The 21,407-nt window shown below is 41.8% G+C and overlaps 3 protein-coding genes and 2 long non-coding RNA genes across 5 annotated transcripts in view; 4 read left to right on the top strand and 1 right to left on the bottom strand.

Moving 5' to 3' along the window:
- Positions 1–21,407, top strand: part of LOC135334504 (WD repeat-containing protein 36-like) — a 113,902-nt gene that overhangs the window by 4,642 nt on the left and 87,853 nt on the right. The window lies entirely within an intron of this gene.
- Positions 1–21,407, top strand: part of LOC135334482 (WD repeat-containing protein 36-like) — a 141,585-nt gene that overhangs the window by 36,256 nt on the left and 83,922 nt on the right. The window lies entirely within an intron of this gene.
- Positions 1,159–1,925, top strand: LOC135334594 (uncharacterized). Its single transcript, XR_010394332.1, has 2 exons — positions 1,159–1,772; positions 1,824–1,925. It is a non-coding gene; the product is annotated as an uncharacterized LOC135334594 (long non-coding RNA).
- On the bottom strand, positions 8,870–15,130 carry LOC135334711 (uncharacterized). Its single transcript, XM_064529989.1, has one exon. It carries the CDS (start codon positions 14,345–14,347, stop codon positions 8,870–8,872), a length of 5,478 nt encoding a protein of 1,825 aa, XP_064386059.1. The 5' UTR covers positions 14,348–15,130.
- On the top strand, positions 16,595–18,111 carry LOC135334514 (uncharacterized). The gene is made up of 3 exons (XR_010394305.1): positions 16,595–16,666; positions 16,994–17,070; positions 17,540–18,111. It is a non-coding gene; the product is annotated as an uncharacterized LOC135334514 (long non-coding RNA).

The following is a 21,407-nucleotide window of genomic DNA, read 5'->3' as shown; positions in this document are numbered from 1 at the left end:
ACACCCATTCAGCTGCACTCCAGTCTGATTCTTGAAAACCCTGACCTTTTGACATTGACAGAGAAGCTACTCTCAGAACACAAGCAAGCATGGACTAGCCTTCAGCATGACTTGAACATGAGTGCCTGTCTGTTAGCCTACTGCAAGAGTGCTGTTATTTAGGTATGTATGTATATACATGTATGTTTTGCATTTGTTGGATTATATCCTTGTACGCGTTATACTTATTGTCCACTACATTAGAATTTATGGTAAACCTTAGAGGACAAGGGCAAAAACTCAGAGCCAAGAATGGTTTACGTTGCCATAAATTCGAATGTATCACCTTCGAGCTCTACGTACATGTACTAACTTGTCCAAGCAGCGAGCCCCACCCTTTTTTCCAGCCTTCCTAGTGTTTAGTGAGTCCCACCCATCTGCCCTGCTCCTGCCAATAAGTGTCTAGCTTATTTTTGGCTGTGTAGATCTTAGTCATCTGTAGTTAAAATCAGTGCGCCCTCAAGGCAAGGGAGTTTATGAGGAATGCAGAGTTTATGGTAGTTAAACCCCACCCAGTTGCTATGATACAGACCCCAAGTGGGATATATACATGTATGTAGATATTATGTTCTTGCTGCTCACGCAAATTTACATTCATAGCTCAGCTCTAGAAGAAGTTTAGTACTCAGTACTCTGATCGTTCGTCATTTGGCCCTTTGGGACCCTTTTTTAGAGTGTGTGTAATTAGGTTATAATAGTCAACCCTGATTGGAGTACATCTTGCATGTATCAAAGTTGTACCTGGCGGGCCCTAAATGGCTGATAGTAATCCGTGGTCACAAATTCGTAGTTACATGTGTAACCTGAGGCGTGTAGGCGTCCTCAGGTTACACATGTAACTGTGTACAAAAAATGTGGCAAAGGAATTAAGAAAGGTTACCTAAGGCCTAGTTAGGGACAGAGGGAACACGTGGTTCCCAGAACTCACTGACAAGCGTAAGTCGAATACTTGTATACACGTCACAATTCAATTGTACAACATATACGTAATTATAGGGAAGAGTATCAAGATTCACCTCTACTGGGCAATGAAGAATTGTGAGGCCTCTCCCGATCAACTGCAGGATTTATTAATTAACATTCCAAATCACCAAATGTGTAACGAATTCTCATTGTACATGTACATGAACTAGCCTCGATCCCAGGCCGAGTTTTCGCTTTTATAACGGTTAGGCGAACAACTGGGCCTGGTACTAGTTGTCTGCGCATGCGTCAATCGTTCGTCAGATTCTGACGAATGGATATTCTCGTTCACTTTCGTGACATTTATATTCGTGTACTATCGTGTACTAGAAGTCAGTTCCCGTTTTATCATTATTGGAATCGATTGGAATGGCTCTTAGCTGAAGCTTCTCTCTTCTCTGAAGCTTATTCTGAAGACTGAACAACAAGGGAAGAGGTATAAAGCTTTGTCAAGCTTGTTAAGGTCAGATATTTTTGTGTGGGCCCTATGGCCGGCTATGCTATCAAGTCTTGTTCATGTTTGGCAAGAATGTAGGTAGACTATAGTTTCATCATTAATATGGTGGATCAAGTGAAGAGTGTGAGCTAGAGAACTTGGTGCTGCCATCATCAGCTCGTCGACAATGACACTATAACCGAGAAATTTAATATGTATAGATCTACACGTATTTAAAATGTCTACTTCTCTGTACAGGAGCAATGGCTAATATCCAGCTATCCCAACAGTGCTCCTCTTGGCTATACTAACGGACGAGACTGGACAGTTTGAGGTAAGGGTTTTACCGTCTTTGGTTTCTTTTAATATTGTCCTATACTAACAGACACAGGACTGGAGTATGACCTGCTCATTCGAGCGTTGCTGGGTAGCTCAGAGACATCAAGAGAATCTACGTTTTCTCAAGCAATGAGTTACGAGTTGGGGCCTAGAATCAGAGAAGTCCAGCAGCCTGCTAAATCTTTTTGAAACGTAATTTGAAGGCATTCAATCATCCTGAAGTTGCCCTGGGTCACTGTAATTGTGCTGCAGCACAACTGGCAACTCCCCAGGCCTTTGTGAAGCAGCTCCCTATGTGCATCTTTTGTGTACTCACTCTGTGCATTTTCTGTGTACAAATTTCTATTATTGATTTATTAAATATTTTTGCCGACCACAAATATACAATGAAAATTTGACGCATGCGCAGACAACTAGTACCAGGCCCAGTTGTTCGCCTAACCGTTATAAAAGCGAAAACTCGGCCTGGGATCGAGGCTAGTACATGAACTTGTGTAGGGAGAACACACCAATTGCCACACCACTTCGTCTTGCCCCTTTGCGAGCTACACCCCCAGCAAGGACAAGCTAACTTGTAGTAATTAATTAAGCTTTGGATCAAGCGCTTGAAGGCAACATACATCTACCGAAATGCCCAATACTTCTGCAGAGTAAGTATTATGATTGTACATGTACGTATAATGTACACAATGTCACGTTACATACATATGTAAGTATTGTGGTCATTGTTTTGTATTCAGTGTCGCGATACATACTGGGTCGAGTCCTTCAATCACCAGATGCTGACGTACCGAAGATATTTTTGAATTTGGCCGTCCTGGATTGGGTAAGTACAAAAAATTTTTGACCCTGTATATACTGTTACTGTATAGAATGAGAATGAGAATAGAATGAGAATGAGAATGTGAATCGTTTGTACACTAGTATATGTGAAAAAGGTTCGAGATCTATGCCGACCTGATCGCCGCACTGCAACGAAGGTGTTGGTGAAGAGAAGACCTACAATTTTGCTGATTTACTGTGGGCTATGTATATTTCCCAAAACAAGGTTGATATGAGGTAGATTAGTACAACCAGTAGGTTGTACATAGGATTGACAGTGCAGTAGTGTGTGTTTTCAATTATTGCACACATTTTGTCTCGTGTTTAGACTGCTCTATTTCTGCAGGGAAAGGCCACAGCAAGAAATGGACCGGATAGATAGCTTAGTTAGCCTTTTATCTGTATAAATGTGTGAAATTATAGTCAATGAATATTCTCATGCATTACTATTGATATTTGAAAAATTGCACTATTTTCATATTTCACCGCGTTTCGTCTGACTGACCATAGATGTAGGAGAGAGGGATTGGAAACGGAAGTGGGCCTCGGAAAACATCCGCGCCTCGCTTTCTTGTCTTCTTTTCTTGCCTCAAATGAGGAAAACTCATTGTGCGGTGAAAGAAGAGGGAAAGAGACACAATCAACAGTGCATTGGTACATGGTAATAGTAAGGAGAATGTGCAGAGCTATAGTGGTATTGGATACTTGTTTCACAGTAGATATAAAATCATCAGAGGATGCTTAGTTCCCTGAAATTGTGAATGTATTTGTGACTGTCAGAGGCTTCTCTTTTGCTGCCAACTTAAAATTAAATGAAAAAGAAAACCATCAAGAAGTCCACTAGTTTGAGGCAATAACCATGATCATTCACACGACAAGATACATAATACACCATGTAACTTTCTTAATTGTTTTCACTTTTGATGAATCAGTTGTACGAAGTTTCTATATATACTAGGCTGGTGAGCGTGTATACATTTCAATTTCCAATTCATTAAGTATAATTACATACACTTGGAGACAGCAAAACACTCCACAGCACTGCCAGTTGCTTTCTAAGTGTAAAACGAGTGGGATCAAACCGAACAACATTAACAAAAACTTACACGATAAAAATGATTATTACAGCTATAATTATGATTAGGCCACTCCAAGTGACACTCTGGTTTCTGGTCCTGAAGTTTTTCTAATTGCATGCGGGCGGGCGGCTTTTCTCATTATGTCATTATCAATTTCACCTTATGAATCTCATTATTTTGCAAATGAATATCATTATCACACTATTTTGTACCACATGACCATTCTGCGCATGCGTAGTAGAAATAATGAGATAGAAATCCAATAATGAGATAGAAATCCAAGAATAAAATCTGATGCGGGCGGTGGACCAGAAACCAGAGTATCACTTGGAGTGGCCTTAGTTTAGCACTCTAATCAGACAGTCTTAGATGGAGAGAAGCTGGTGAGGCATACAAGAGTGTATATATAGCCGGAACAGCCAATAACATTTACGAGGGCGGTGACGTGTAGGGGTGTAGAGAGGAGGGGTATTCTTCGGTATTCTTCTGTCTTCTTTTCTTCAGCGTACTCAGTAAGTTTTGGCTTGCGAGGTATTGCTATATAAAATATAGATGAAACAGCATTTGTAGTAGTTAAATACAGGCCCTTCACCACAATCTACTACCGGGCCAATAACAATTGTGAGGTAAAAATAGGTGACTACAAATTCATGCACACAAAAGCTATACATCCACCTGATCCAAAACTAATGCTCTTGGGGTGATCACCAATCATAAGGGAATGTATGCCTAAAATTAAAATTTCTGTAACGCTTAGCATATTCCCAAAAAAGGGATCTTTAGTGGTGCTCTTTAATTCAACTTTTTTCTAGCACTAAATTCTACCAGCTGATGTATGACTAATTTTCTTTGGCTTGGGGTGATACCACATGATTTACCAACAAGCATATTGAAGTATATGACCTAAACATTAATCATTTCAGAGAAAAAGGGATAAATGTGTACAATACAAGATTAAACTTACCTAAATTCAATGAAGAAGATAGTTGCAACGGTAAATAGAGCTTGAATAATGGTTATTCACTATCTATATAAAGCACAGTTGCACTGGATACTGGAAAACTTGACAGAATACTAGTGACAACTCATAAAATCCAAGATTTGCAATAATCTCAGTTACCCGCGAGGTTACTGGGGAATAAATTAGCCCTCATTAAGCGAGGCAAGGATGTTTATCGAGGTCAATTATGTGAAGTACATTGAAATCTACTTCCGTTTCCAATCCCTCTCTCCTACATCTATGGACTGACTAAGTAAGTAAGTTAGTAAGTAAGTAAGTAAGTAAGTAACTTTCTTGGAAAGCATTTCCTCCTTGTACAGACATGTTCAGAAGATTCTAGATACAGCCTCTAGTCGACTAGAACCCGGACCATGGGCGTTTTTCTCAGAATTGCGTTCGCTTCCAAGAGGCATATGACCTCTCAGGCTCCACTTTTCTTACCTACGCAATTCCGCCATCTTTAAATGACTGCCACAGCAACGCACATGGCAACTTATGAGGTGGGCGTGGCTGTGACATCGATAAACACAAAACCTCCTTTCTTCAGCTCAGCTCTCCATTCTCTCACTTTAGGTACGTATGCTATTTATGCTGGACATATGCATTGACTGGATCTACCATAGGCCTCCATGCTTTTGCACTTGGAAGTACATCTACAGTATAAACATGGCTGTCATTATATTTATCAATGACTGAATAAAATAATAATGTTTATTCCAGTCCTGTCTTCTCTTCTTGAACTTCTCTTGCTTCTTGATGTTCCTCTTAGGTATTTCACTTTTATTATTGAGAAAGAAGGCCGGTGAAGGAGCCTCAATTCCCTGAGTGAAGTGCGGCCTGGGATCGAGACTATTGAGGAGTATAATATACTTCTGTCCAACGACCACTTATATATTTAATATCTTCAACAAGATTACAGGACGGTGACAAATTAATCAACGTCACATTTACTACTGTAATGAAAAAAGAAAGGGAATCAAAACTAAAAAACATTTGCAATGTGAACGTTGCTAGGATTGCCAGGAAAAGAAAAGCGCAAAAAAGCAAAGAAACAAGAAATTCGGCGAGTGCATAACTCCAATCCGTTACAACGTCATGAACATGTACAGCCGAGTGGCCTACTGTTGAAATACAGGTTGGGTAAAAATGAACCGAGAACTAAGAATTCACAATCATCCACCTACACATCCAACACTTGCATGTTTGCTCAACACTGTAAGGGAAAACATCACAAACACATTATATAGCTTGCTTATAACAATGAAAATTACTGAAGGATTGGCCAGGAAAAGCACAAAAAAATATTGCTTGAAACAGTACATGCGAATGACGTTGTAACGGATTGGAGTTATGCACTCGCCGAATTTCTTGTTTCTTCGCTTTTTCGCGCTTTTCTTTTCCTGGCAATCCTAGCAACGTTCACATTGCAAATGTTTTTTAGTTTTGATTAGTACAACCAGTAGGTTGTACATAGGATTGACAGTGCAGTTGTGTGTGTTTTCAATTATTGCACAAATTTTGACTCGTGTTTAGACTGCTCTATTTCTGCAGGGAAGGGCCACAGCAAGAAACTGAGTTGACAGATAGCTTAGTTAGCCTTTTATCTGTCTAAATGTGTGAAATTATAGTCAATGAATATTCTCATGCATTACTATTGATATTTGAAAAATTGCACTATTTTCATATTTCACCGCGTTTCGTCTGACTGACTAAGTAAGTTAGTAAGTTAGTAAGTAAGTAAGTAAGTAAGTAACATTCTTGGAAAGCATTTCCTCCTTGTACAGACATGTTCAGAAGATTCTAGATACAGCCTCTAGTCGACTAGAACCCGGACCATGGGCGTTTTTCTCAGAATTGCGTTCGCTTCCAAGAGGCAGATGACCTCTCAGGCTCCAATTTTCTTACCTACGCAATTCCGCCATCTTTAAATGACTGCCACAGCAACGCACATGGCAACTTATGAGGTGGGCGTGGCTGTGACATCGATAAGCACAAAACCTTCTTTCTTCAGCTCAGCTCTCCATTCTCTCACTTCAGGTATGCTATTTATGCTAGACGCATGCACTGACTGGATCTACCATAGGCCTCCATGCTTTTGCACTTGGAAGTACATCTACAGTATAAACATGGCTGCCATCATATGACTGAATAAAAATACTGAATAATGTTCATATCAAAACATTTTGTCAAATGAATGTAAAAAATATGTAAAAGTTGTCATCAAACATTTAATCTACAAGTATACAAATGCAGTAAAAAGTGAGACAAAAACACACAATTTGTACTTCAAACACTAAAAAAGAAGGAATTTTACCTAGACATAATTTTAGTTTGCTCTCTATTGTATAATCTAGCTATTACTCTTTCCAATGATACCTCACATGCAGTTTCTACATGAGCTGCATACAGTGTTTTTCAGGTTTGAAATATAACAGTGATGACAGTTTTACCATTGAATTGCAGTGACTGGAAAGGGACTGTCCCATACTTTACATCATAAATTTTTGTGGGAAGGGTATTTATCTTTAGTTCGGTGCTAGGCAGCACAAGTAATTCCTAAGGATTCATATGAATGTGGGTTGCCTAGTTTCCTGTTAGTGTTAAGCAGCGTTAATTTTGCATAAGTGCATGTAAGTAGAGCTAGCAAAAGTTTATTGTGCCAGCTAGACTACTGTATACCTACTGAGGATGACAGATCAGCCCAAGTAACAGCCAAGGTATACTACTGTAACATAGAGCTGATGTCAAGTTTCCAAGACAAGCAAGGCAAAGCAAAGACAGTGCCCAGGAACTGAAGAAAGCCCCTGAAAAACTCTCTCCTGGTGGGATTTACCGATACTGACGATCCATCAGAGATAGTTAACATACACATATTGGATATGATGATGAGTAGAGTAATTATGAATGGAGAGAATAGCTGATAGACTTGATGGACTGGATGAAAGTCCGAACAGTGACACTGATAACTGATTACAGACTTAGTTTATTATCTTTTTCATTGTATTTTGAGTTAGGAACCAAGATTAAAGTATAATCTGGTCTGCAGAAGAAAGGTACAGATGCTAACTTGAATCTATGCTACCTTGTTTGCTAATTACACTACAGTACTTTTATTATTTATTATGAAGAGGAAATGACAAATATGACAAGTTATGACACAAAAACGTCACAATTATTGAGTGGGCGGTAACAATTTTAATTTGACATTTCACATTGCAATGTTTTGATATGTTATTCCAGTCCTGTCTTCTCTTCTTGAACTTCTCTTGCTTCTTGATGTTCCTCTTAGGTATTTCACTTTGAAAAGAAGGCCGGTGAAGGAGCCTCAATTCCCTGAGTGAAGTGTGGCCTGGGATCGAGACTATTGAGGAGTATAATAATACTTCTGTCCAACGACCACTTATATATTTAATATCTTCAACAAGATTACAATGACAAATTAATCAACGTCACATTTATCTTATCATCAATGTACTACTGTAATGAAAAAAGAAAGGGAATCAAAACTAAAAAACATTTGCAATGTGAACGTTGCTAGGATTGCCAGGAAAAGAAAAGCGCGAAAAAGCGAAGAAACAAGAAATTCGGCGAGTGCATAACTCCAATCCGTTACAACGCCATGAACATGTACAGCCGAGTGGCCTACTGTTGATAATGATTTTAGAATCAAAATACAAGTTGGGTAAAAATGAACCCGAATAACTGAATTCACAATCATCCACCCACACATCCAACACTTGCATGTTTGCTCAACACTGTAAGTGTTTGAGCCCTTTCTCGGTATAGACAAATAGTTAGATAAGTGATACTAGACAGGCTAGATCTAAATAGAAACAGGTTCTATTCCGCTATATGCAATTGAAATACTGTAACTAAACTATAGCAAGCATTCATGCAAATTGACTTCACTATTGCTGTGCCAACAATTCTTAGATAGAGAGCAAAGTGAGTACAAAATGGCTGCAGGAGCACAAAGTACAGTGATGGAGGCCCTGGGTGGGGCTCACATGAACAAAGAGAGGAAATGTTAAACAATAGTGAGGCTAATACTAGAGTCCAAAAGTACAACTTAACAGCAGCAAATTATGGTTTGAATTGTAGTAAATATTACGTAATAAGGTATAACATGTATGCACCAACATACCGCCGGCCAAGACCAAGTGGTCTTACAAATTAAATGGTGTGCATCAGTCATTGTTCATCGTTCGGTAGAAGCAATGCTAGCTTCGTCACAGGGCGAGTATATGTTCCGGTAGCAGTTCTAACAGTGGCTACGCGTACCAAATTATCTTTTCCAGGGTGTACTTTGACGACTCTGGCTAGTGGCCATTTAGTGGGTATGGGTGAATTCTCATGGATGAGAACCAAATCGCCAGTTTCTATGTTTCTGGTGGGGTGACGCCATTTCGTAAATCGTCCAATTTGAGTAACATACTCTGAGGACCATCGGTTCCAAAAATGCCGTAACAGTGATTTGCAAAGTTGCCAACGCTTTAGGAGAGAAATTGATCGGCTTGAGGGGGTCGTTTCTGGCAGAGCAGTGAGAGGTTTGCCGATAATGAAGTGACCAGGAGTGAGTGCTTCTATACCATCATCGTCATTCACGAGGGAAGCAAGAGGTCGGCTTTTGAGACAGGACTCAATCTGGGCTAACAGAGTAGACAGCTCTTCATAAGTTAGTTTCACTTCACCTAAAACTCGTCTTAAGTGGGTCTTTGTTGATTTGACGGCGGCTTCCCAGATTCCACCGAAGTGAGGTGCACGTTGGGGGATGAATTTCCATGTCACTCCTTTGTCAGAAAGGTAGTGATTGACTTCGTCTTGAGTGGATTGGGTCTGGAGGAATTGGTAGAGTTCCTTGATCTCTCTGGCAGCTCCGATAAAGTTTGTGCCATTGTCGCTCCATACAAGTGAGGGGAGGCCACGCCGAGCAATGAAGCGTTTGAAACAAGCAATGAATGCCTCAGATGTTAGGTCAGTCACCAACTCCAGGTGGACTGCCTTCACGGAGAGGGAGACAAACACGCATATGTAAGCCTTCACTAACTTCGGTTTGCGTACGTAGCCGTACTTGATTAAGACTGGACCAGCGTAGTCTACACCAACGTTGTCAAACACTGAACCTGGCGTGATTCTCTCAACAGGGAGTTGTCCAAGCATTTGTGGCTTGGGTCTTGCTGTATATCTACGGCAGGTAAGACATTTTCGAGCAATGGATCGAATCAACTTTCGTCCACCAACTATATGGTAGCGCCGAGATAGAGAAGCTTCGAGAAGTGTTGGACCAGCATGTAACAGGCGTAGATGCTCATCGCGTATAATCATATGAGTAAGGAGATGCTTCCCATGCAGTATGGTTTGGTGCTGAGACTGGTAGGACGTCTGTGAGAGCTGCCTCCTACCGCCAACGCGAAGGATGTTTGAAGAATCAATGAATGGTTGTAGAGGCAAGAGTGGACTGGAGGCAGAGAGAGCATGTTTTCTTTGAAGAGATACAATATCAGCTCCAAAGTGAGTAGTCTGAATGAGCTTGACCCAGTAATTCTCAGCTGCTTGCAGTTCACTAATTGAGAGATTTCCCTTGCTTCGTTCAGCATGATTTTTTGTTTGAAAATTTGTTACGAAACGAATCATCCATTCAGTAATGCGTTTCAAGTGGCTATATCCAGAGAATCTGTCAACGGGTATGATTGGGGTAGGAATTAGGGTGAGTGCAGATAGCGCCACTTCACTCTCTTCAATTTCTTTCTTGTTTGAAGGTAGAGGGAACTTCTCAGGCCAACTGCTAGAAGATTCCTTGAGCCAGATCGGACCGTCCCACCATAAAGAGTGATTCAGAAGCTCAGAGGGGTAGAGACCTCTTGAAGCGCAATCAGCAGGGTTCTCTGTTCCAGCTACGTGTCTCCACTTGTCAGGTGGAATGAGATCAACTATGGTCGAGACACGGTTGCCTACATAGGTCTTGAATCTTTTGGGGGATCCATCTAGCCAGTTGAGGACAATAGTGCTGTCTGTCCAAGCAAAAACATGAGAAAGGGGAATTTCGAGCACTTGTCTGACGTGGTGTATCAGCTGGGCGAGCAACTGTGCTCCGCATAGTTCCAGACGAGGGATTGTCAACCGCTTGATTGGAGCAACCTTTGTCTTTGACATTACCAAAGAGATTTGAGCATTCTCAGACTTGTCCGTAATGCGTAGGTATACAACCGCTGCATATGCGACTTCCGAAGCATCTGAGAAACCGTGTAGCTGTAGACAGTGAGGTTGAGATTTCTTGTCAAAGTAGCAACGAGGAACGTGTTTTTGAGACAGGAGTGGTAATTCTTTTCTCCATTGGATCCACGCATCTTGGATGTCAGAAGGGACAGGATCATCCCAGTCAATCTTACACTCCCATAGTAGTTGCATTAGGATTTTGACTTTGATAGTCGACGGTGAGAACCATCCTAGGACATCAAATGTCTTAGCGACGTCAGAGAGTAGTCCACGTTTGGTTATGCTTTCAAGTGGGGGTGGACTAGCAATAGCCAACTTGAAGTGATCTTTGTGAGCGTTCCACTGGATTCCAAGAGTTTTGGTATATTCTTCAGATGAAGGCATAGTCTGTGTCGATTTGGAATCTTTTAATTCAGCGGGCAAGTCTTTGATGACGCATGGTTCACTGGAAGTCCACTTCCGAAGGAGGAACCCTCCCAGGGAAAAAAGGTCTTGAAGTTGCCGCTGTAACTCTATAGCTTCAGAGACGGAGTCTGCTCCAGTCAACCCATCGTCGACGTAGAATGAGTAGTTTACAGCATTTGCGGCCAGTGGGTAGTTTGTCGCGTGGTCAATGGCATTTTGTTTTACCGACATGTTGGCTGCAAAAGAGGAGGCTGAAACACCAAATGTGACTCGAGTCATCCTGTAGTCACAAAGGGGGTCGTTTGGATCGTTTCTCCATACAAATCTGTGCATATCTCTGTCATCCATGGTTAGATCAATGGCCCGATACATTTTACTAACATCCGTGGTCAAGGCAACACGGTGAGTCCGGAAACGGAGTAGCACATCAATGAGAGGAGGATGGACGGTCGGTCCAACTAGTAGAGTGTCGTTGAGTGAGACGCCAGTGCTTGACTTCGCAGAAGCATCAAATACAACTCGGAGCTTGGTAGTAGTACTGTCTTCCTTGCGAACGGCATGCATGGGCAAGTAAAATACCTTCTCACTAGGTTTCTTTAAGTTTGTTTCTGGGACCAGCTCAGCATGGTTCATATCCACATATTCCTGCATTACTGAGGCAAACTCTTGAAACTGATTTCTTGCGTGCAGTGAACGCTCCAATGAGAGAAATCTACGGATGGCTGAAGACCTGGACTCGCCAAGTGGCTTCGCTTGAGGATTCTTTGGCAAGGGAACTACAAACCGACCAGTGTTTGTTTTGGTGTGAGTGTTCGCATAGTGCTGAACGACAAAACGTTCTTCTGGAGAGAAGTTGGAGCAATCCCTAGGACCTTCTTCTAATTCCCAGAATTTGCGTAGGATATCATCTCCTGAAATAGCTATCACATGATGAGATGTAATTTCAGATGGGATCGTGAGCTTGTTTACTCTTCCAGCGAGAACCCACCCAAACTTTGTCTCGAATGCCACAGGAGTCCCAACAGGTCCACTCCGCCGGCCTTGTAGTACTACATCGGCGTAGACATCTACTCCCAAAAGTATATCGATCTTGTTGGGTTGTCCAAAGTCAGGATCTGCGAGTTGGAGGTTAGAGAGGTGCTTCCATTTTGAGTCGAAATGGATAGGTTGAATAGGTAAATCGCAAGTTACACGTGGCACAACGATTGCTGAGACTTGTAGCTGCTCTTTAGGTGAGAGGACAGGAGAGATTTTGAAACTTGCAATTGAGTGTAAGGGAGAGCCATGGGATATGCCAGCGATCCCTGAGATTCTGATATTCTGAGTCGATCGAGGGAGACAGAGAGATTGTGCCAAGTGCTCAGAGATAAATGAAGTTGAGGAGCCAGAGTCAATCAGACCACGGGCACGGACTTGCGAGCCATCGGGGGAGTGAAGTAGTACTTGGCAAGTCATCAGAAGGGCTTTCCCTGAGGAGACAGGCTGGGCATTGCTTGAAACCATAGGAGCTACGGCGAATGCAGAAGTTTCCCCATCAGGTGGAGTCTTCGCTTCGTTGTGAAGTAGAGTGTGGTGAGATTTCTGGCACTTTCTACAACGGTTGTTGCTGACACAATTTCTTACAATGTGACCTGGTCGAAGACAGTTGAGACACAGACTGTTTGTGTGGACCACAGCCAGCATCTTGTCGTGAGGAAGCGACTTGAATTGAGGACAGACATATACAGGATGCCTTTGGGTTTTGCAGTGGGGACATTTCGGAGTTGCGTCTGTAGCACTCGAAGTATGGGAGGTTACTGTCCTTGCGTTGAACTTCTTCTGGTCAAAACGAGGATGTTTTTTGGCATCAGTTGAGCATGTTTCTGAGGCTTGACCACGCAGGTCGAGGAAATTGAGGATCTTGCTGTAGTGGGGTATGTCAGAGGAATCTTGACTGGCCCTTTGCCATTCGAACATGGTCTCTTTGTCCAGCTTCAGCTCAAGTAGTGAGGTGATAAAGGGACCAGAGGGTTCATGACCCATCGCTTTCAAAGCTCGTAAATGCTGCTGTACAGTGTCATGCAGCTGTCTTAGTTCCTTTCCTGAGCCTTCCTTCAGATTAGCCACTTCATAGATTTTTCTGACATGGGCTTGGTGGATGATGCGAGGACGGTCATAGCGAGACTTCAGGGAGGCAGTAGCTTCAGCATACTGATCACCAGTGTGAGACAATCCTTCTATTACAGATTTAGCTGTACAATCTTTGAGGGAGTGACGTAAGTACACCAGTTTTTCCGTGTTGGAAATGTCTGAACGGCCGTCGATCGCTATGTCAAATTGTTCCCAAAATGTTTTCCAGTGTAACATATCGCCGTCGAATGTGGGTACATCGATCTTAGGTAGCTTGACACCATGAGGTTCTGGTGTGAGAGTTTCAGTTGGATCAGAGGGTGGGCTGTGTAGCAGCTTCTTAACTTTCACAGATGCATCAAATATACTTCTGTCTTGTCGTTGTGTATCCACCCAGAGTACATCTGAGGTGTCTGTGGTGATTACCAGTACTTCGTTTCTGAGGTCTGACAGTTCCTTCTTGAGGTCGGATAGTTGTTCTTGATGAAGAAAAACTAGATGGAGTTCGCTGGGATCACCCGAGAGTCTAGAGACGTCTTCACTGATGGCTAGGAGCCTTGCTTGCAGTTGTGTTGAGCGACGCTCAAGAACGGCACGGTCTGGGAGGTAGCGAGTCTCAGGAGGTGTCACAGTCAAAGTAGCAGTAGAGGACAATAACACTTGCAATCTCACAGATAGGGTCATGATATCTTCGTCGTGTTGATCAAGAGCTTCTTGCTCTGCGCCAAGTTGCTCTTCCTTTTCAATGTCCATAATAGCGAGGTGATGAGTTTTGAAGCTAGCATCAAGTGTTTCAAGCTTCTTAACGTACTGTTGGGCATAGGTTGAGAAGGATGCGTCCCGATCCGAGTCTTCCAGTTCAGCTAGTTTCGTGGTGAGCCTAGTAAGGCTAGCCTTTACAGTACCTCTTCGTCTCTTGAGAGTCGCTAAGTCAGCCATAACACTGCTGTGAATTGAGTTTGAGATAAATTATTGATCAAAGTATGAGTTCAGTGTTGCTCCGTCGAGTTGCACCTATGTGCAGAATGAAAACCAAACAAAAACAATGCAGCACACCTTGGGCTGAGCGAAAACAACGTTTTGCACCCTTGTGCGACAGAAGTTAACGATTTACAATGGAGCACCCTTGTGCAATGCACCCGTGTGTGCAAGCGAATGCACCCTTGTGCGAGCGATAGACAAGCGAATGCACCTTTGTGCGAGCGATAAACAAACAATTGTGCACCTTTGTGCCGAGAGACAAGTGAATCGTGCACCGTTGTGCAGACTGTAGCAACGATTGCGAGGACGAGAAAGAACTTGTTTGCAATGCGATCCGTTGAGGATCCGGTTCGAAGGACCAATAAATGTTTGAGCCCTTTCTCGGTATAGACAAATAGTTAGATAAGTGATACTAGACAGGCTAGATCTAAATAGAAACAGGTTCTATTCCGCTATATGCAATTGAAATACTGTAACTAAACTATAGCAAGCATTCATGCAAATTGACTTCACTATTGCTGTGCCAACAATTCTTAGATAGAGAGCAAAGTGAGTACAAAATGGCTGCAGGAGCACAAAGTACAGTGATGGAGGCCCTGGGTGGGGCTCACATGAACAAAGAGAGGAAATGTTAAACAATAGTGAGGCTAATACTAGAGTCCAAAAGTACAACTTAACAGCAGCAAATTATGGTTTGAATTGTAGTAAATATTACGTAATAAGGTATAACATGTATGCACCAACAGTAAGGGAAAACATCTTGCAAAAAATTCACTATAATTATATGATAAAAATTACTGAAGGATTGGCCAGGAAAAGCACAAAACGAACAAAAAATTGAAACAGTACATGTGAATGAAGTTGTAACGGATTGGAGTTATGCACTCGCCGAATTTCTTGTTTCTTCGCTTTTTCGCGCTTTTCTTTTCCTGGCAATCCTAGCAACGTTCACATTGCAAATGTTTTTTTAGTTTGATTGTACATAGGATTGACAGTGCAGTTGTGTGTGTTTTCAATTATTGCACAAATTTTGACTCGTGTTTAGACTGCTCTATTTCTGCAGGGAAGGGCCACAGCAAGAAACTGAGTTGACAGATAGCTTAGTTAGCCTTTTATCTGTATAAATGTGTGAAATTATAGTCAATGAATATTCTCATGCATTACTATTGATATTTGAAAAATTGCACTATTTTCATATTTCACCGCGTTTTGTCTGACTGACTAAGTAAGTAAGTAAGTTAGTAAGTAAGTAAGTAAGTAACTTTCTTGGAAAGCATTTCCTCCTTGTACAGACATGTTCAGAAGATTCTAGATACAGCCTCTAGTCGACTAGAACCCGGACCATGGGCGTTTTTCTCAGAATTGCGTTCGCTTCCAAGAGGTAGATGGCCTCTCAGGCTCCACTTTTCTTACCTACGCAATTCCGCCATCTTTAAATGACTGCCACAGCAACGCACATGGCAACTTATGAGATGGGCGTGGCTTTGAAATGGACAAAGCGCCTCCTTTCTTCAGCTCAGCTCTCCATTCTCTCTCACTTCAGGGGCGGATCCAGGATTTAGGGAAGGGGGGTTCTTTTCCCACGGACCAGAAGTGTCACTCGGCGCGTAGCGCCGAAATTTTTGGCTGACCACGCCCCCTTTTACATGCCACGCCCATTAATTAACCACATTCCCCTTCAACAAAAACAATTATTATAATATCTGAAAGAACACAAGGCAAAGCCATTCTCATGCTCTGGGATAGTGATTGCACTTTCTTCTCTTTCAGGAGAGCACCAATGTCCATTGGCTGATCCTCAGCGGAATATCTCGTTGCTTGCTTCGATGAACACGGAGGGGTGATGGAGGTGGCTGGTGGTTTCAGTAGAGAGATAGTTGTGACTGGAGGAGAGATGGTTGTGACTGGAGGAGAGACGTTGATGACTGGAGGAGAGACGATGGTGGCTGGTGGTTCTCTTGAAGAGGAGACTGGCTGTAGACTTGACGCATCATCTAGATTATTATATTAGTCAATATAATTATTATAGCAATTATAATTAATCTATACAGTGTCTATCATTCAGTATGCAGTGCCATGAACTCTCCCTTACCTGAAACTTTACTCTTCTTAAACCAGGAGTCAATGGAGGGTTGCAATCTAGACCTTTTGTTAGGATTCATGGCCAGGCTTATCACTGCGACCACGTGGCTGAATGAGTCAATATAGCCATAGATAGTAGAGGAAGGGGATTGTGAACGAGATCACGTGCGCTATAGATCATACATGAGAGCTGAGGTCTATCTAGTTGGGCGGAGCCCGACCGTCCCTGACGGGAGGTCGGGTTGCAAGCCTATCTGGGATTTGTTCTAGCGCCACTATAGTGGCGCCCTATCAGATTGCAGCATTTTTCACGTGGCCTGGTTACACTTCCGCTTGCATCTAGTTGCAAAACCGCATGCAGTATTGCTGTGCCATCCTTGTGGTTTACACGTCATCAAGTCGGTTAACACCCACTTGAGAATAATAATATTCATAGCAGTACTACATAATGCGCAGAACAAATCCCAGATAGGCTTGCAACCCGACCTCCCGTCAGGGACGGTCGGGCTCCGCCCAACTAAGGTCTATCCGCGTTAGACCGCGAATTGACTAATTTTGAGCGGGCTAAAGACTTTTCAGAGTTTTACTCGGTTCTAAAGGTAAGAAACGACTATCTAAGAGCTTTAATGTCAGTAGTAATCTATACTAACAATATTTTGAGCGTTTTAAGTAATAAGATATACCTGTTGAGCTACAAGTTAGCTATGACTCACCATTTACCTGTTTTTAGCACTGTTTGGGGAGAATCTAGTTTCTGATACACTTTTAGAAGCTAGTAAGCATATTGGCTGTTTCCTTGACTTGAGCTTTAACAGGATAGCCCCTTTTTTTGATATGTAAGCTTTTTGTTGTTCTCCAGTGTTGTGAAGTAAGTCGAATGGGGTGCCTTCTTTGTGTGGGGTGTCCTGATCTGACTGTTCACAATTGAAAGTTTTAGTGTGAATTTTCTGATTCTTTTAGCTTTACTCTATGAGAATAGCTATTACATAGTAGCTGTACTAACTCGAAAGAAAAATTTTGCCTCAATGAAAAAGTGTGAAAATGTCATGTTGCTCTTTTCCCACACAGGTGTGATTGTAAACAATGGGCATGGGAAGTCAGAAATTGCGTTTTTTTCAGCAAAAGAAAAGCAAGAAGCAGCAGACATCCCCCGTCTGAGTCGACCAGCAACTCTTGAATCTCTCCACTTCTTGGTTGCCAAGTCAGTGTTGAACTAATTGCCGTCGAGAACGTGCTCACCATTGTCAAGCTGCTAAGAGCTGATGTCATCGTCACCTCGTGTGTTCAGTGCCAGCTCATTTGGAATTTGTCAGTACGTTCTGAATATACCCTTACACCCCCTCTCTCAACTCATCAACCTAAGTTACCTTCACCAGCGTGCTGTGCTATTTTGATTGAGATCCATCGATTCCATGAACTTTTGTGATGAAAATCCTGGCCTTAAATGTTTAGTGAAAGCATCACTCTTCTACACTTATTATAGTTGATCAGGTAAGTTCTGTCAAAAAATTGTTCACGAACCGTTACCCAAACGCAGAAGGTCTGACAACACATTCTGACTCATATCGTTCATAATGTACGTGTATCTTTACATTGTCATAGCTTGTCTGCAGTTCATAATAATGTTATATAGATGATGAGTTGTCATGGATATTTTATATTGTGATAATTGTAGAGCATGGACACATTTCCAGAGTAGAAAGAACCTACAAAAAAAAGAATTTCAAAACTAAGAGCTTGCATACACACATAGCCCTACTTCCTTGATATGTCTTCACTAGCAGGAGGGCCCACAGAGGAGGCTGCAACCATACCCAGCAACACAGATCTATATACTTCCTGTCTACTTCCGGCCATTCTGCTAATGCTTCCGTCTAACACGGACAGTCCATGAAATTGAGTTCACGTGATCTCGTTCACAATCCCCTTCCTCTACTATCTATGATATAGCCAGCCCCACCCTCATATTATGCAGAGAGTACCAGCCCCACCCTCACATTATGCAGAGAGAACTTTGTACCCTATTGTCATGACAGTAAGCTACTAGCTAGCTAGCAAGCCAGGTGTATTAAATATAAAGTATCAACTTAGTGGAAGGGTAGTTCGTACGAACCCAACGAACTACCTCTGGATCCGCCACTGCACTTCAGGTATGCTATTTATGCTAGACGTATGCACTGACTGGATCTACCATAGGCCTCCATGCTTTTGCACTTGGAAGTACATCTACAGTATAAACATGGCTGCCATCATAGATAAATGACTGAATAAAAATACTGAATAATGTTTATTCCAGTCCTGTCTTCTCTTCTTGAACTTCTCTTGCTTCTTGATGTTCCTCTTAGGTATTTCACTTTGAAAAGAAGGCCGGTGAAGGAGCCTCAATTCCCTGAGTGAAGTGTGGCCTGGGATCGAGACTATTGAGGAGTATAATAATACTTCTGTCCAACGACCACTTATATATTTAATATCTTCAACAAGATTACAATGACAAATTAATCAACGTCACATTTATCTTATCATTAATGTACTACTGTAATGAAAAAAGAAAGGGAATCAAAACTAAAAACATTTGCAATGTGAACGTTGCTAGGATTGCCAGGAAAAGAAAAGCGCGAAAAAGCGAAGAAACAAGAAATTCGGCGAGTGCATAACTCCAATCCGTTACAACGTCATGAACATGTACAGTCGAGTGGCCCACTGTTGATAATGATTTTAGAATCAATATACAGGTTGGGTAAAAATGAACCGAGAACTAAGAATTCACAATAATCCACCTACACATCCAACACTTGCATGTTTGCTCAACACTGTAAGGGAAAACATCACAAACACATTATATAGCTTGCTTATAACAATGAAAATTATTGAAGGATTGGCCAGGAAAAGCACAAAAAAATATTGCTTGAAACAGTACATGTTCATGACGTTGTAACGGATTGGAGTTATGCACTCGCCGAATTTCTTGTTTCTTCGCTTTTTCGCGCTTTTCTTTTCCTGGCAATCCTAGCAACGTTCACATTGCAAATGTTTTTTAGTTTTGATTAGTACAACCAGTAGGTTGTACATAGGATTGACAGTGCAGTTGTGTGTGTTTTCAATTATTGCACAAATTTTGACTCGTGTTTAGACTGCTCTATTTCTGCAGGGAAGGGCCACAGCAAGAAACTGAGTTGACAGATAGCTTAGTTAGCCTTTTATCTGTCTAAATGTGTGAAATTGTAGTCAATGAATATTCTCATGCATTACTATTGATATTTGAAAAATTGCACTATTTTCATATTTCACCGCGTTTCGTCTGACTGACCATAGATACTGTACACTCCGTGGATGTGAAACACTTCCGCCCACTACCAAAAGTCCTGAAACACTCATTGCAACGGATGACACGGACGGAGTATCCGGAATTCCGTATAGTATACGGAATCTACTGCATGGATACAATAATAATCAATAATAATCTAACTACGTGTGAGTGATCGGATAACTGAAGCTCCCAGTCCAAGTTCTTCCAGTGCTAACTGATTCTCTGCGCAGGGAGAGCCAAGAGAGATGTTCATGAATGAAAGTGGAAATGCAGAAATCATATTGGAACCTGACAAATTTAGATCTAGCTACATGTACACTGCTGACTTAATTTTTGTGATATTGTATATAGCACAGCATGTATGCACACAGAATATTATATAGGCAGGCATCCATGCATGGAGATAGACTTAGTAGTAGACAACTAAATGGAAAACTAAAACTGATTTAAAGTTGAAGGAGGATTCTTCTTCGTCTTATCGCTATACTTGTGCTTGTACACTTGTTTGTTAGTCTTGCATTGCATCAGGGAATAATTATGCTCCTTTCCGCTTCCTTTGGTGATAGAGCATTACCTAAATTAAAAAAGTATGTTAGAATGCACATAATAATTTACTCCGGCCGCTGTACGTACGATCATGTATGCATTATCATCATACAGTACATTTGTATGAGTAAACATGTTCACCACAAAAAGACACGCTTTCCTGAAATAACAAAACATTTACTGAGGGTCAAAATAGATTCTCCTGGTATAAGGACATCTATATTATTGAATGACCACATCATTTAAGTGATGGAGCTTTTTGTTGGCAAGATCGCCTAACCACAAGATAGGTACTGTTGAACACCTAATTTTGACCTATCATTCAGTTTGCTGCTAGCCTTATACATTTTCTTAAGTGCTGAACACATTCTCCCAGTACTTCACTTCATTGACTAACAGGAAAGCAAAGCGAAATGTTCCAACCATAAACCCAACCAAAGATCGCCTAACCACAAACTTGTCACCTAGTAAGTTACAGACAAAAATGAGCTCCAAAAGGCTATCCACTAATAATGCAGGCTCAATATCCATGCTCTATGATAGACTTACCTCCCACCTACGAGTACAGGAGACCTTCTCCTCCACTGAAGCCACAAGTGGGCAGCTGTGCAAGAAAAACAACACTAAAAGTGTCCATTTCTGCAGCTGGGTGCCGTTGCAGTGAGTGAACACGAATACTCCGTAATCTACCCGTATACTACCTACGTTTCACATCCACGGAGTGTACAGTATCTATGGACTGACTAAGTAAGTTATAAGTTAGTAAGTAAGTAAGTAAGTAAGTAAGTAACATTCTTGGAAAGCATTTCCTCCTTGTACAGACATGTTCAGAAGATTCTAGATACAGCCTCTAGTCGACTAGAACCCGGACCATGGGCGTTTTTCTCAGAATTGCGTTCGCTTCCAAGAGGCAGATGACCTCTCAGGCTCCAATTTTCCTACCTACGCAATTCCGCCATCTTTAAATGACTGCCACAGCAACGCACATGGCAACTTATGAGGTGGGCGTGGCTGTGACATCGATAAGCACAAAACCTTCTTTCTTCAGCTCAGCTCTCCATTCTCTCACTTCAGGTATGCTAT

Source organism: Halichondria panicea, chromosome 4, assembly GCF_963675165.1.
Source record: "Halichondria panicea chromosome 4, odHalPani1.1, whole genome shotgun sequence".
Lineage (NCBI taxonomy): Eukaryota > Metazoa > Porifera > Demospongiae > Suberitida > Halichondriidae > Halichondria > Halichondria panicea.
This window is presented reverse-complemented; position numbering and strand designations above follow the sequence as displayed.

Excerpts from the sequence above, each read along its gene's own strand:
- LOC135334711 (XM_064529989.1), bottom strand. The coding sequence starts at position 14,347 with ATGGCTGACTTAGCGACTCTCAAGAGACGAAGAGGTACTGTAAAGGCT.